The sequence below is a fragment of the Grus americana genome, chromosome 9 (assembly GCF_028858705.1).
Source record: "Grus americana isolate bGruAme1 chromosome 9, bGruAme1.mat, whole genome shotgun sequence".
Lineage (NCBI taxonomy): Eukaryota > Metazoa > Chordata > Aves > Gruiformes > Gruidae > Grus > Grus americana.
The window spans coordinates 2,909,687-2,926,927 of record NC_072860.1 but is presented as its reverse complement, the minus strand read 5'-3'; the positions used below and the strand labels follow the sequence as shown (position 1 = coordinate 2,926,927).

The 17,241-nt window shown below is 39.9% G+C and overlaps 1 protein-coding gene across 12 annotated transcripts in view; it reads right to left on the bottom strand.

Annotated features, from left to right (window-relative positions):
* Positions 1-17,241, bottom strand: part of GIGYF2 (GRB10 interacting GYF protein 2) — a 77,710-nt gene that overhangs the window by 14,058 nt on the left and 46,411 nt on the right. For 5 of the 12 annotated variants that reach the window (XM_054835768.1, XM_054835769.1, XM_054835775.1 and 2 more), the window contains 10 exons: positions 13,420-13,599; positions 6,484-6,701; positions 6,233-6,395; positions 5,949-6,164; positions 5,337-5,527; positions 4,487-4,646; positions 2,697-2,863; positions 2,212-2,300; positions 1,095-1,202; positions 440-537 (listed from right to left, as the gene is read on the bottom strand). In XM_054835768.1, coding sequence (XP_054691743.1) covers positions 440-537; positions 1,095-1,202; positions 2,212-2,300; positions 2,697-2,863; positions 4,487-4,646; positions 5,337-5,527; positions 5,949-6,164; positions 6,233-6,395; positions 6,484-6,701; positions 13,420-13,599 — 1,590 coding nt within the window. The remainder of the gene's footprint in view (positions 1-439; positions 538-1,094; positions 1,203-2,211; positions 2,301-2,696; positions 2,864-4,486; positions 4,647-5,336; positions 5,528-5,948; positions 6,165-6,232; positions 6,396-6,483; positions 6,702-13,419; positions 13,600-17,241) is intronic. The other 7 variants (XM_054835774.1, XM_054835777.1, XM_054835780.1 and 4 more) reach the window with 4 other exon arrangements.

The following is a 17,241-nucleotide window of genomic DNA, read 5'->3' as shown; positions in this document are numbered from 1 at the left end:
TGAAAGGGGAAAGTCTTGTGTATGCTGTTACTATGCTTTATGAACTAAAATCATGATAATACATTAGTCTTAGTCAGTAGAGGGCCACCTTATCTTCCTGTAGAACAAGTCTTGTCCATTACTGAAGGAAGGCTGGGTTTCCTACAAACTTCTACACAAGACCCAGCAATTCAAACTCCTCCCATCAGAGCAGAACACTTATATTATAACACTCAGTTCCTTTGGATCAAGGCTTCCCATAGCCATAGGAAACATGGCCACATTCTTCACAGCTCTTGAACAGAATTTAAACTGCAAGGAAAGTAGTCTGAACCAGTTAAAAAATACTGATGCAGAAATAATTTCCCCTAGGGTCAAAAGGGGAGTGATCGTCTCAAAGATGCTGGCTTTTTATCTATGAACTTTTCTCAATAGATCTGAGAGGTGCTAAGCATCTTACCTGTAGGTTGTGAAGCTGATTGAAGTTCCCATATTGAGCCAGTGTCCGGCACTGACACAGACCTTGTAACAGGTGGCATCATGTTCTGTTCAGAAATTCTGTAATACCAACAGGAAGAGTCAACATGCCACTTCCAGGGAGAAGAGCGCTCTGAACACGCATGAGATTCAGTAACTTGTAACATACTCCTTTCCTTCCACACCTCTATTTAAAACAAAAATATGATGTGGACAATACTACTTGCAGAATTCTTGCTCATCTCATCCCTGCTGCCAAATCAAGGGCTAAGCCAGCTACTGGTACAGTTTTGCATTTGCTGCTCATAGGCTAGTACAGAGGAACAAGCATCTAGTAGTGCAGAACTCAATTGGCAAAGCCATTCTGTTACCAGCACAACAGATCTGTCAAAAAGGTACAATTTCAACTATAAGATTTTCCTCCTCGTTTTCATAGAGACTCTCCGAGGTAAAGGCTACATGTATGAAGAAGTATTCAACATCCTGCAACTGTTTCATATTCACAATCTTTAAAATATGTAATGCTCAAATATGAACAACCTTGAATAGGGCAGACCACTGACAAGATTATAAATATCATCACATACAAGTTAGAGTATAGGAAAAATGGTACTCAGTTCAAGTCTGGGCTAACTCACCTCATCTTCAGGGCCTGGAACTGTTGCAAGAGAATAGCGAGCTGCTGCTGCTGCTGGGATGAGAGGGCTGCCTTTTGCTGCTGAGCCAGCACCTGTGCATATTGTTGTCTTCAAAAGAGAAGCAGAGAATCACTGGTATTTGTTCACTTGCTTATTTATATAATGACCAAGTTGTACATAGGTTCATTCCCCGTGACTGAAGCCTGCTGACCCATACAATGTACATGCTAAATTACTAGAGGAAACCACAGAATGGGGCCTTGGAAAGAATCAAATGACAAGAATACAACAAACTGGCCTGCATGAGCGGAACCAAATTTCTCTTCACCCTCAACTATGTCAACTAGTTACTGCTGTCCAATGTTTCTCTTTTAAGCTGCGCAAGAGCTACTTCTCTTTTTCTGTAAATTACCTAGAGATTGCTCACATTAATCTGGCTTTGATGACTGCCCACCTACACAAACCGATCTCTTCCCCAGTATGTCAAGGCATCCCCTGGTACAGAGTGTCAGGCACTTGCCTTATCAAATCAGTATTCGGAAATCATAATCATGGCACACACTTTTAGGACCCCTTGAACAAGTACTTTTATCTCATTGCTTTCTTTTCTCCATGCTCCTACAAAACAAGTTGTTAGTAACTGGCCAGAACTGAACAACTGACAACTTTGGCAAAAATGGATTACAAACTGCTTTCTCCAGCAGTTACCTTCCACTGATCTTCAAAAAGCTGTGCAAGCAGACCAAAAATAGGTTCTGCCTTCTCCATCTCCAGTTAAAAAGATGTATAGCCTTCCCCTGACTCCATCCCAACTGCATTACAAGGATAGCCGGGATTCAGTCCAACCATAATAGCTACCTGTATAGCAGGTCTCACTGAAGTAGCTACGCATGACATTGAAAAAGACTCTGAAAAGCGTGCCCGAGGTAGCCACACTCTGTCCTACTCCTGTAGACTATCAAGCCTCTGGTGTTTGTGGAAGCAGGCTGTTGCTGTTGGAGGTGAAGCACTCACAGCCCCATTGCCCAAGGAAACAATGACAAGAAACCGAACCCAGGTGATTAAAAAAGCAGAGCAGAACACAGGCACTGGAAGATCTCTGGGACTGGACTCTTACTGTATTAAGAGATGCTGATACTGGAGGTGCTGCATTTGGATCAGGGCCAATTCTTGTTGTCTAGTCAGCCGCTCTTGGTCCAGCTCGCCCTATGTTTAGGAATAAAACATTCTATTTTAATAACATATATAACAACAGTAGCACATTGCAAACGCAAGCAATGTAAAAGCTGCATTCTGAACTGAAAAGACAAAGGAAATAGAAAAATACCTAGACAGAGATCAACATTTACAAAGCCTGTGGTAGAGTGACTGTGAAATACACAGCACTTGTACATATCACAGGACCAAACCTTCCACCACAGACATGGCAAACCAAACATTTGTAAACTGAGTATCTTTTCTCCTCTTAAAAAGGTAATTTAACAGAGTTCAATTGTGGTGCTTGGAACACCTGCGATTCCAAAACAGAGCAGTCGACACATAAATATTTCAATTTCCATTTGTTACAGGACTATCTGAATACTGTAACTGGCACATAATTACCAGATGTGGAAGCGGTGCTGGACCTGGGGTGAAGGGAACCCTGCCCCACATTTTCATGATGTCTCCAAGCGGCTGGAAAGTCTCATCACAAGCTCTCTTAACCAACAGCGACATAGTGAAGTATCCAGCCTGGAACCACTCTGCCATCTCCTGATTACTGAAAGGACCTGAAATAACATCAACCACACACATGGGGGGAAGGGGAAGCGAGGCCAAGTTGAGCATACCAGAAACAAAGAGCACGGTGCTTGTTAAAGTAACACAGTACCTAGCATCAGACGTTCCTGTCCATCTCATCCACCTGTCTGGACAGACAGTACATTCAAGGCCAGAGGGTCAATGCACGTATCTAGATCTTTATGGTGACTACAGCATTCCCCCAGATAATCTTTAACAAAAAGTGTGTGACTGCTTTTACCATGCATTGCAAGGAGATGAGTCAGCCCCGAGATCAAAGCCAAGTGGCCAAGGTGGTGTGGAGCTTGGCCCAGCTAATACACATCCTGCCTCCCAGCAAAGCTCACCATGTCAGGCTCGGCACCACATTGACAACAGTTGCAATTTCCAGTTCAGACCTCGGCAGTATCTGCTAGCTGACAGTGCTAAAAGCACAAGCGTTACTTTCCCCGTGTATACTGCACAGATAATTAAACCACCATAGCCTGTTTCAACTCTTGCCTTCGAATCAGAGAAATTTGTATGTTTTATAGTTTTGCTTCTGGAACTTAGCAGATGAGCAGATCTCCCTCTGAGTGGACAATTACATTTTTTAAGATAATGAGGAAACCAGTTTCTCCTTCCTTTCTAAAAAAGCTACGCTTTTCCTTCTCTTCCTCTTTTTCCTGAGAAAGATTTCAAATAAGGACTCCTATACTAATTTTACATATCCAAACAGACACAAAACCAGTATTAAAAAAAAAAAAGATTATTTAACAGAGTAAGAACCACAAAAATATCTTCTGAAAAGTAAGAATGTCTAGTAATTCTTGCCTTATCTAGAAGTAATCTTTAGAAAGAAATTCCTCCCAGAGAATATGAAACCACAGGAGGTATCCCAATAAAATACTACGGGAGTGTTTACTTCTGGAGGTCACATTCAAGGAACTACTTACTCCAATAAAAAATTATTAGATCATCACTGAGCAATAAACACCCAGCAGTAACTAACATATAGTTTAAAGCACACTGAGCAACTAAAACCGCTTTGTGGTTAACATCCTTTAAACTTAAAGAGGTGAACAGATAACCCTCAAGATGTGTAATACCTGCAGACAAGAGATTGGCAGAGATCCCACCACCAACACCCCCAAAAATCCTACTGAGAGTTCATAGCTGAGGAAGTCATTCGCACTAAACAGCTCTAGATTCTAAAAAAATTACCCTTCCCTGAATACTCAATGTCTTTGCGCTGAGACTAGAAAACTGATTTCAATGTTTCTCATGGATTCTTCAACAAGATACTGAATGGTCATGTTCTTGTTTTGTTACCACTACTATCTGGAAATCTGAGTAACTATGGCACGAAAAACAGGTTTTAGTCTAACCTCGACTTACAGAAATATGAAGCAATTGCAAACCTTAGCCATGATAAAGAATAATTCCAGACATTAGGCATGCTGGGCTGATGGGGGCAGTGATGGGTAGAAGATCTATTTTCAAAACCTAATTCTAGAGTGGTAAATGTGCTGCTTTTGTAAAAACAAGCATCAGTATCTGTCGTCGGTAATTTTGTGAAGAACTCTTTATGGTTCTGTGAAACAAAAGAGGAAGTGTAAAGGGCACAGACCTACCCTGAATTTCTCCTTGTGGATCTTTGTAGTACCACTTCTGCATGGCTTCATGGAACAACGGCATGGAGGAACCCTTTGCTCTGTGCTCTTGAATTTTTGCTGCTAGTCTTTCATCATCAAGGGCACTGTCCTGTAGGTAGGCCACCATTTTCTCTGCTTGCTGCAGGAGACGTCAAAACCAGCAAGGAATGCAAGAGTTAGTTGTGTGCTTACAGATTTGAAAACAAGTGCACCAAATACAACCACCTTGTAGTACCCAGTGCTCAAGAGTGTAGCAGGAATTATAAGCAACTTGAGGACTTGTGTAACTGCACCACAATCCCTGAGCTCAGCCTACCACCTTGTCAGAATCATGAATAAACACGGTTCACCTGCTAAAGTAAAGCTTTAAAATGACTTACCAAGAAGGTCCCACACAGTATCATGAAGAAAAATAAAACAGGTATGGGAGCACCAGCATGAAAAATGCTCTCCATACCAGTAGAGCACAAAACTTTGATGAACAGAGTATGCACTTCATGTATGTATTTTTAGATTTTATTTTTAACATGTTGGGCATACCGTTTTACGGTTTCTCAAGGCAAATGGTAATGCTGCTTGACAGTGATCATAAGCACTAGGATGTCTAGCTCTTTAACACTGCGTATTGTAGCCTTATTCAGAAAAATACCATAGGCTTGAATTATTCTCCCAAAAAAATAATGGAGGGGAAAAGAGTAGCTTTCAGTATACATCGTGGAGTGTAAAGTTTCAGCTGCATTTCTGTTTTTATGGGCTTCAAATATTCTTTACATTCCACATTCCTGCAGCCTCACGATTGTCAACAACAAAGGAATTTGAGAAATTTTACCTGCTCTAGGTGCTTAAGGCCCTCTTCATCATCTGGGTCAGCAGGAATGTTGCCCATGCCTGGAGCAGCTGTGACAGGTGTCTGAACTGGCCGCAGAGCAGGATTTGAATTGGAAACAGGAGGAGAAAGATGAGCAGGAGAAGCTGTGTCTGCAGAAATCTGTGGCAAAGGTTGAGCGACAGAAGCCAAATCTAAAGAAAAATTTTAAAATTAGTTCATTATCTTTAACATAAATAAAAATGACTTTTAAGAACTTACTGTAGAAAATATTCAGCAGCTCAAAATTAGCACCAACACAAAAATATTTTCAGATACTCAGCACATTTCAGCATACCCTGTTCCCTGGCCACATACATTTGTCCAGGCTGATCTGCTCTACCACAATGAGGCACATCACAACTAGCTTGTTTTTCCCTAGACTGCATTGCAACATAAAGTACCAGTGTACTGCAAGCATTTGAGATAGCATATCCAACAAATCTTGTATTTATAGACCAGCTGGGGAATTCCAGCTTTTTATCACCATAATCCAGTCCTTGATTCTTAAAATAGAACAAGAATAATCACAACAGTTAATGGAAACTTAGTAAATTCATCTATCAAGTTTATTACCTTCTCTGTTGGACATTTTGGCTGGCGGTGTATTCTCTGTTCGATTCTCTTTATCTTCTGTTTTTTCTGTTCTTTCTGGCACAGACTCTTCCTTCCTTTCAAAAAGGCTCGTCTGCAGTGGGTCTGGAGGCTGGGATTTCGGTGGGGTATCTGACCTGGCAGCCGGTGAAGATGTTTGGCCTGCTTCTTCCGCTGCTTCTGTAACATTGCATGGTTCTACGTAACTGAATTAACAGAAATTCTACGCTGCAGCATAGAACAGATGCATGAGAAGTCCCACTTACCTGCTACTACTCTGTCTGTTTTCTCCCCTTCTTTCTTGGTGGTCTTTTCATGATCTTTGGCTTCTTCATTGTGGCTCCCTTCAGAGTCAGATCTTTCTTCCCCCTCCTCCACAGGTCGGAAGTCCATCTCCTGTTCCTCAGGGATTGGCTCCTTCTGCACCTTCTAAAAAGTTAACATTATAATCCATAATCCACCTGACATAACAGGACATTTGCTCAAAGTGAACAAAGGGCCCAAGAAAGCTGTTCACCTTTAGAGAGAGAAATGCTCCAGAGGAGTCAAATGTTCCCATTTCTTCTTCTGCATCTTCTAAGCACCACTCAGGGAGACTGTCCCTGTCGTCATCCATGCTGCCACTTCCACACCGTACTCGTCGATAACCCCGTTCATCATCTCGTTCCCGGAAATCAAATTCAAACCTCCGCCGCCGCTCCATGTGTTCTCGCCAGCCTGCAGAACGAGGGCCGTCTAAGGTGGGGGGAAAGTAACTTTACAAGACAGTCCCGGGGGTAGTAGCTAACTTGGAAGGGTGAAGGGGTGGGTGAAGAAATGACAAACAGTGACAGAAATTCAGAAGGCCCCTAAAGGGTACAATCCACCTATGAGCAGGCATCTTAAAGGACAAGGGAAAGAAAAGGAGTATCTTACCTTTAAGCATGCGACTTTCAAATATTATCCACTGTATATCCCCACATAATAAATTACATTATGAGCATAAAAAACACACATAAGGCTAATAAAGCTGGGCTACATAATCTAAAACATGCTGGAGCACCAAAATAAGACAAGCAGCTCCAGATGCTGATTGAATTTATGAGCCATCATTGATTTAAATCTTTTTTAGCATCTTTATATGTGTAAGATTTTATATTTTCTTTCAGGCAATCTGCAAAAGTCATATCGTGAACAAACCACCCATGCTTTTTTCCTCTTGCCCTCAGAAACACTTCTGTGCATATACATGAAAAACGGGCTGACAACTGCTCAAATACCTCTGAAAGAACTGTTAAGTCCCTTGAATGGTAATTTTTTAGCCATGGAATACCAAAACTTGGAATGATAATAAGAGGGAAAACTTTCCAAATTCAAGTATAAAATTTATTTCACTTTTCTTTCTAATCTATTCAGAAGACATCTTCATTCAGCCAAGCTTAAAATCCTCCGACTGCAGTAATGCTATTTAAAAAAACTTGCTGCTAAGGAAAACAAATTGGGAGTGAAAGGATTATAAACAGTTTTCCATCCAATAGAAGTTATCTTAACCAGAAAGGTGCAAAGCAAAACATGAAAGCACATTAGTTTTTAGTGCTTTTAGTGGTGGCTGTGTTCTTTTCTGGTGAAAAATAATTTCTTTTTTTGGTCTCAGAATTTGTGCAATCAGTGCAGTCTCACTTTATCGAACGACTACCAAGAAAAAAATCACAGTAAAGAGGAGAAACGTTGTCCTCTGTTCCATTTGCTTCGAATGGATGAGGAATGTTTCTACATCAACCTTAAGTATTAGTATTAACCATGCAAAAATCCACCTTTGTCTCACAAATACAGGAAATGTAAAACAAACTCCTTCTAGAAACACTATGAACTTTAAGATGATATTTTATCATGGAAACACAAAAGGCTAGTCTTTAACAAGGCCTTCATTATACCATATGTGCTTATTTGCAAATAATTCCATTCTATAACTTAATCTATGCTTCTAGTTATGCTGTGGAAACAAATAACTTTTTGGTATGCAAAACCGTCAAATCAATGTTCTGAAGCTACTTTTTTTGTGTCATTAAGGAAAGAAATAAGGCACAGTAAGCTTGCACTTATCCCATCTTTCCTGCCTGCCTTAAAGTAGTTCTTAACATCTTAAGCCTGTTATGTCAACTTCTTGTTCAGCAATAACTTCCCCCAAAAATATGTAAGCAAAGATAGAGCTCATTGAAGATGCATTAATGGAGTAAGTACTCCAGAGAGCTAAAGTACACTTTGGGACACTTAAGATTCAGCTGGACAGCGCCCGGGCTCCATCTAGATGGAGCTTTTGCCAAGAAAGGTTGGACCAGATGATCCTTGAGGTCTCTTCCAACCTGGTAGTCTATGTAATAACCATTCGTAATAACCATTAAAGTTAAAATAAGTAATAACCATTTCATGCATCCTCTTGAGAGGAAGATGCCTGCATCACCCCCTGTGCACCTCTGCCCACAGCCTCTAACTTAGTGCAAACTCAGGAGATGCAGGTTTCTAAAGGCATTCTCTTCAGGCAAGTCATACATATGAACATCTCATTAAATGCTGCTCAATTTTAAAAGAACAAAAGCATCTCTGGGAGCAACCAGCAACTAAGCAGGACACCACGGTCTACCCAAAAGGAAAGGCCTGACACTGCAATTCCACTAATGTGGCATCAGAAGCAGTATTAAGTTTACTTCCCCCTCCTCATCAGAAATATCAATGCATCAAAACCAGGACTTCCTTTGGAATCAGAGGGCTTTTTCTGAGGTTTAAGCGTGAGAGGTTGCTGACAACCAGACTATGTTTCTGATTAAAACCAGGGGCAGACATCTCCTCAGTACAGCCAGCAATGTCCACGTCAGGTTTCCCAATATGTGGAAAAACAGAGCTATGGCCTGAACCTGGCAATGGCATATCATACAAACTGTTTAATATCTCTGCCTGTTTGCTATCCTGGGGCTCACAAACAGCTGAGCTTCTCTTCTTCAGCTCTCTCTTGCAGAAAAGAGGAAAGTTTGGTATTAAGAATTTTCTACACAGCCATAAATGGGCGATCTTGAGATCATACATTAAGAACTTTGATTATTTTTAGAGTTCACATCCCTACAACAGGGGTGCAGGCTCTTCATAGTGCAATCCAGAAATATGGTTTTTGAAGATCAATTCTGAGCATTTTGTTAATTCCAGGTATCTTCAAAGTTCAAATTAAGAACTTAAAGAGACTTTGTTTACCATATGGTCTCCTTGCAAAGATTTAGTCACAAAACCTCCTTTTATAGTCCACACCTAGGTGGGCAGGCAAAAATAAGAGATAGAGCAGACACATGCCATTGTTTCTTAATAACAACAAAAGTTTATAAAAGCCTAGTTAGAATACAGCAAGCAACTCAGGTGCAAAGTACAGGGCTGCCAATCTTTACAGTCAAAAGTAAAGACAAATCTTAAATTCTTACCTAAAGTTTTTTAGCCAACAGTTAGGACCAAACATACTTTTAAATTCAGTCCTGTAGTACCATTAGGCACTAGTTATATGATCAAGATTCCAAGTTAAAAGAAATAATTTTAAGCTAAATTTATCCCTTGCAATTTATGGTGACATTACAGGTGAAAGAAAGGACTACTGGCTGCTGTAGGAAATTGTAGTACACTTTAGTCTCAATTATTAATAGCTATTTATCTCTTAAAAGTTATATTCTCTAATTCAGAAAAGAAACTTCCAATGTATACTAAACCAATACTAAACAAGAGACAAAGGAATAGTACACATTACTTTTTTGGCATATATTGTATGTGAACCTAATTTTAGAGCAAGATTCTCAAGTGTACTTTAGCTGCTTTAAAATATTCAAGAAGCACAAGGCACAACACCCAAAAGGCTACTTGATTCACAGCAACTGATTCTGAAAATGGAGTGAACCAAGATGAATTTGAAAAGCCTTTCAAGAAAAGCAGCAACCAAAAAATCTTTACACAAGATTACAGACCAATGCCTCTCTAAAAGTCTTTTCAGGGAAAAGATCTTAATAGAGCTGCTTAAGCAAAGACATAAAATCATATCAGAGAGAAATTTTAGGCAAGAAGAGATGATTCCTATTCCTCAAGGATGACTTAGTAACAAAAAACTAAAACAATCTATACACCACATTCACTAGTTTTGAGACCAAAAAAAGTTTGTCTTTATCTGATAAAATGGACTTGCTCTGCAAATTTAAAGGTCAATCATTGTATGAATGCAAGAACTGGAACAACAAAAAGAAAGGTCTTTTTAGGTAAGCAGTCATTATATCATTAAAAAAAAGATGGCTTAAAACATTAAAAAAACAAACAAGAGAACTTTGAAGCAGCCAGTGAATTTCAAGCTATGGTCACATTCTTCTTACAGATAGTTAACCCAGTCTAAAGACCCTGTTTCACATCTACAATAGCAGCAGTACCACATTTACCCAGAACAACCAGCAAATCAACTTTTCCATTGTATAAAGCCAAGGTAAGATGTCTTCTCATCAGACTTCTAGTCCTAGTGCACAGACAGTAGTAGAAAAAGTAGAAAACCCCATCAACTCTGACTGGAAAAGCCTGGTGATGCAATCCAGACAGTTTTCATGCTGTAAAAACAGACAAGTTTACATCCTTCTGAATTAAGTAGTAGAAGGAAAAAAAAGCATTTGGCTTGGCTATTTTAAGGAGAAGTCCGACCTATTTGCTTCTTCACTTTACCACCAATACTCAGCAGATCCCTCACTTCATATGAGGTGTACCCATGTGAGAGAATAGTTTAAACACAGCATGGATACATGACAGATCCCTTCAGCTACATCAAGGGAGTTAACTTTAGCTACAATAAATCAGACCACAGAACCTGGGAAGCTACACATAGGGGCACAAGACTGCTTCAGCAGAAACAGTCCATCCTCTTGATCCTTTGTGCCTATAAAAAAAAAAGTACAAAATGAGCAGATTTAGGTCACCTATCCCTGCAGTAAACACAGCTGAAGGAGCAAGAGGAATTCAAAAGCTGGAAAAACAATGGTCTGTGGGAATCACAGTATTCTTTGCTTAAAAACAGAAGATAAACTCAAGCCTGACAACTGATATGTTCTTCTTAACTGCTCTCACCCAAAAGGAAAAAAACAAGCAGCATACAATCTAGAGGGAGTATGCAGAGCCAAGTCAAAGGAAGGTCCAGCTAAACAAATGACGACAATACTCTGAAGACATTTCTCTATTTTTAGCAGGACACATGATTAGTACTACTACCTAACAGCAGAATAAGTATAAAGAAGCAGTTTAAGCCATGCCAATTTGCATTAAACTCATTGTTTAAAGCAAGAATGTGATTAAAACCATTCTGATAGTCCTGTGGCTAGTACTAAAAGGAGAATTCAAATACAGCCCTGACCAAAGCTGAGAGACTAGTACAATATAGCTGTCAACTCAGTCTATCTCAAAATTAGCTGCTACTCTGCAGATTCACAGAATTCCTAGAACAGGCTTATTATACCTGCTAAAACTAACTTGTAAGTGAAGTTAGTTGTCTACTACAACAAAAATTCAAATAAGCAGTAATATTTCCTATGATGGAAGTAAGATGAATTTTCAAAACCTTTCTCAGAACATCTTCCAAAAAAGTTCAAGCCATGAATGAACTTCTGAACTTTGAGGTCTATGCTTCCTTTTAAGCTAAAGCATGCAGGCTTGTACTTGCAAAACACTCCACTCTTGAGTACCATGCTGCATCTGATCATCATGAGGTACAATCATAGCTGGCCTGTCATCTGAACTATATAACAAAGCAGCAGTGTCTAATGAACAATCGTGACCAAACACTGGGGAAAAGAAAATGACATTCTTGAAAAATTTGCCCCTTAGCCCTGCTCTAAATAGAAAACATCCGATAATAAATCTAGCCTTGGGCTCACTGTTAAATTTTAGTACAAGCTAACAGTTGTTTCAGGGCAGAGTATTACATAGCTGTGGAGAGGGTTAGGAACAGAGGTAATGGTTGCTCACAACTACTATAGCACTGAAAGTCCTTTGGGATATTGAAAAGGGTGATAGATCCATTCTAAGTGCAAGTGGACTTTTTTAATTGAAGAAAAGAAGTTGTCCACCTCAGCCCCCAAAATGTCCCATGCTTCCTTTGCTTCCCTACAAAGATATAACTGTAGAAGAGCCACAATCCTCCCCTGATTCCCCAGAAGCCTTCTGCAGCCAAAAGATACCCAGACCCAAGATCCCACAACAGGTAAGTCTGGCTAGCAGGATCTTTTCCAAGTAGATTAAAAACCCCAAAGTTTCAGCTAACCTACTCAAATACCAAACTTCGCTTTGTATTTCTCCTGCAACTCAGCAATACAATGCTGGAAAGCAAGTGAACCAGACTGACTTTGTCAGGCCAGGGAAGGGGAGAGTAACACTGAGCAGATGCCGGAAATTCAGTGAGACGACATCTTGTAACTAACTACAAGATGCATAGAGCAGCATATTTTAAGATTTTCCAACTATGCCTCTTGGCATTGCAAACACATTTGGAAAACTAGAAAGACGCCAACAACCTGAATGGCTTAGTGTCGGCATCACTCCACAGCCTTAGATATCTTACCTACTGTGGGTAACTTCTCCCCACTCAGCATCACAGCCACAGACAAAGTACTATTAAAAAACCCCATGATTTTACTAGGCACATACACACCTGAAGCACAACACAGACAAGCATACACATGAAAAACATTGTTCCCTTAAATATGTTAGAGTATCCCACCCTACTCAGCACTTGTCAGGCCACACTTTGAATACTGTGTTCAGTTTTGGTCCCCACTATACAAAAATCAAAGATGTGGACAGGCTAGAGAGGGTCCAGAGGAAGGCCACCAGGAAAATCAAAGGACTGGGAAGTCTGCCATGTAAGGAAAAGATGAGATAATTGGGTTTGTTGAGCCTTAAGAAAAGAAGGCTTAGGGGAGACCTCATCGCCATGTTCCAGTACTGAAAGAGTGGCTACAAAGGAGATGGAGACTCCCTTTTTACAAGGAGCCATGTGGAAAAGACAAGGGGAACGGACACAGGTTACTTCTGGAGAGTTTCTGATTGGAGACTAGAGGAAAATTTTTCACAGAGAGAACAATCAGCCATTGTAAGAATCTCCCCAGGGAAGTGGTGGATTCCCCAACATCGGCCACTTTCAAGATTCAGCTGGACAGGGTGCTGGGCCATGTTGTCTAGATGGAGCTTTTGTCTAGACAGAGCTTTTGCCAAGAAAGGTTGGACCAGGTGATCCTTGAGGTCCCTTCCAACCTGGCATTCTATAATTTTGTGACCAAAATTGCACGAACCTTACCTATTTTTGTCCTAAATTTTATGCCACCTATGCCACCTCCCTTTCCTCTCCTTTCCCCATGCCCTGATTCACCCACTGCCCTTTCCCTATAACCACAGCTGCATTTTTCTCCAGATCTCCTCTCACCTGGACTGTGAGGGCGCCACCTCTCACCATCCCTCCGTGACCCAGCCAGTCGCCAGCCTCCATCATCATCTTCCCCATTTTGTTCCTCCCTGAAGATGCGCCAGTTCTCGCTCTCAGAGCGTATAAACTCATGCTTCCTCCCCGTTGTTGCTGTCCCACCTTCCTCAAAGTTTGGTCTCACTGCAAAGAAAACACACATGCCAGTGAACATGCATCGCATCTTTAGGAACCTAGAAACAAAGGGTTGAAATCCTGCTCCCTTAGAGGCACCGGAAGTGGTGATAGGAACCTACGAGAGGAATGGAAGTTTATGGAAAGAAACACGAGACAGATTTAGGAAATACCTCCACGTCCCTACGTACCTTGGGGTGGAAAGATTGAGGAAAAAAACAGAAGAAAGCAAAGCATACAAGAAATTATGACATGGATAGGAAAGACAGAAGAGAAGAAGATAGTTTAAGACATAGGGAAGCATAAAAGGAAATAGGCCAAAGTGTGCAGAGAGAATGAATAAACAGCTGTATCATGAAGTCTCATGCTAAAGGAAAATGGGAATATAGGAAACTGTAAACATTACACACATTTTATATAAACCAAACATATTTGCTACTTCTGTAATAAAAAGAATGAAATTTATATATTTAATCAAATATGATGTATCTTGCAGTGTTTTAGGAAAGACTGAAAATTCAAAGTAGGATTAAGGATTAACCAAGACAAACATAGTAGTGTTAACATTGTCCTGTGAATCCATCTTCTGGAAAGTCAAGGTCAGCATGTTAAGAGTTAGAAGCAACTATGCTTGAGCTCAAGGACAAGTCTGCCAGGAATTTAGGAGATAAGATAGTCTTTTAGTTCCTAATTTACATTACATTATATTTAAAATAAAACATATAAAATCCTCAAGTGCTTAATGAAGAGCAACACTGTCACAAAAGTATGATGTAAATATTTTTATAAAAAGAACCCACATTATACACCAGTAACTCAGGCTAGACATACATACTGCTTTCACTGTTGACTCATCCTGACAAGGATACACCACCACCAAAATAAAAAGTAGTAATAGCTTCAGGACTTCTGGATTTTGTATTTCTTTAAATATGTTTAGCTGTAGGGCACCAGAATTCTCACAGGAATTATCGTGATGACACTTCTTCAGTGTTAACCTGAAATTGTGTGGTTATCTATTTTAAAAAGTACTCAAGTACTAGAGAAAGGTATACTTAATTTTCCTTGTTAGAATCTTAAAATCCAAAAATATAAGGTGATATTTGGAGACTATTGTATAGTATGCCTGCTTGCTTAGACAGGAAAAACAAAAGAAAGTATGACTATGCACTAAGATTCCTGGGGTGGACAGGGACATTTTTAAGAATTTAGTTTAGGAAGGATAGGAGATTGCATACCCCTTTCTCACATCATGCAGCTTTTTCAGTCAATGAAAAAATGAGGAAACAGAGTACCTGAAATTCTATGGCATATCAAACCTCCACTTAGAAATTCTTCCTACATAGAGATATGGCACTCTGGAGACAGGAAATACATTGCCTTTGGACTTTCAATAAATCTTGGAGAAAAATCAACATCCCTCCTCCACCATCTCGAAACACTGGAGGAAACAAACCTTTTCCTTTCTTCAGCTCAAAATTTTCCACAGTATATTGTTTTAGGGAGAGACTATAGTGAGAGAATATAGGTAGAATTCAATCCAGAGTACAAAATTCAAGACGTTTCCAATTTCCCAACATCCAGGTTCACACGAAATCTTTTTACCTCTGTCACAGGAACAAGTTTCTACAAGAATGTTCAAGATGGCAAGATCCTTGACCTATCGAGTAGACAGGAGATGCAGGGAACACCCCAATTTTTAAGATGAAAGAGTTCTTCCACCCTGATGACTACTTAAGTGACTACAAGTGACTACTTGAGGCCCTCAGGTAACTGGAATACCTTCCTTGTGTTGTTTTTAGATAAAGAGCTAAAGCGCGTTGCCTGTTGATACAGATGATGTACTTTCACCAGTCTCAGCTATGAAGCCTCATATAACCCAGATATATACTTTGTTGAAGGGGACACCTGACTAAAGACCACTTCTGTACTTGCTGGGCTTTGAGAACCAAAATTTTAAAACAGCATTTTGGGAAGTGTCTGGTGGTATTGGTTCTGAATAAAACAAAATTGCTGGAGACACTCAACTCTTCATTTGGTAGGTGCACTGTTGGCAAATCTCCTTATCTGGAAGGGATAAATCTTTGCACATGATGGTCAACCACATTCTGTTTTCCCATGCTTCACAGAAAATAAAGGCAGGCAACAAGCTAGACAGAAAATCTGTGTCCAGGAAACAGAGGTTTTATTTCATTTTAGATCTCTGAAAAATGTCACACAGAAGAATGTAACAGGAAGTGCAGGGAAGCCTCTCAGTATTGCTCCTTGGATGGGCTACACATAGCAGAAAACTAGCAGACAGAGGTGCAGAGCCAAGTCAGCCAAAAGTAAAATACACAGAGATAGTGGCCCAGGAGTGAGCTGCAATCCAACAGACCAGATGAGCCTAAGACCCAGATGATAAGGAATATGCCTCATTCCTTCTGAACTTATTTTTAAAGTGCTACAAGAAGAAAAATGTATTTTTTTTTATTCTGCAGCACAAAAGACTTGTTTTTCCTCACTAAAACAGTTACCAACAGAAAAAAGTTACTCAATTTGCTATTTTGAGACTAGAAAAATAATAGAGATGTGGATATTCTTTTCATCAAAATTCACACCTATTACTTGACGCTCATTCAGTAACATTTATTGAAGAGACATATTTTAGACTCTACCAACTGAAAAATAAAGGTGTTATTTCTTCCCATTGTTATTAAGTTCAGTTAAGATTCTGGAGACTGCTCTTTAACACTGCCAAGCTATCAGTGCACAGGCTCTGTTTCTGCTGTTGCAAAAACATTTAGAAAAAAGTTACCTAAAGAACATCGTGAAGTCTACTTTGCCACTGAATATCCGTATGTTCTTAGCCCCTCTGGAGATATATACGTGCTGTAGGCATACCTAACGCAACTCAGGTTTTCTTAGTCTTTAAGACAGCTGGTTTCGCTCCCAAAAACTGAACTATCCAAGTCAGGTTTTGTATTCTGTATTTTGTATCCAGAAAGTGGCATCCCTATTTCCTGCTGTGGGGTTTAAAACATTTCTATGGAGGTGACAAAACATCAAATGCTGTTTGCCAAGATCAGACACAAGTGGGATCCTGCTCCCCTCCCCCCCAATTTTAAATTCTACAGCATTAGAAATCTAACAAACAAGAATCAATTATAAGGGTTCAGTACTATATTAATCTGAGGATGGTACCACCTGTGATTCTGAAACCTTTCTAAACACAGCAGCAGTCCGGCGTGTCACATCAGGTGACTGTTCTGATGCAGCATATCATGACACACTGAAGTTTTCTGGTAGTAGGACACCATAGCAAGCAATATTCAAAGACAGCAAGGTATGTGTCAAAACAGATCTAGCATTAGATGATCTTAAACATCAGATAGACCAGCCAAGAAACTAGTTGCTTACGAATACAAACAGGTCACAGGGTAAGGATCAGAAAAATCAAGTTACCCAAGTGACGGAAGACTATGACAAAATTGTATACAAGAATACTCCTACAGCTTACACATAAATTCCTAACTTCCAAAGTCCTAGCATATTGTCTTTGCAAACTGTTCCTACACTTAAGAACGCTCATTTCAGCTGAAATGACTTAGGTCTGAGAGTAAGTATTTGGCAATGTTTTAAGGACGAAAAAAGCTAAAATGCAATCTATGG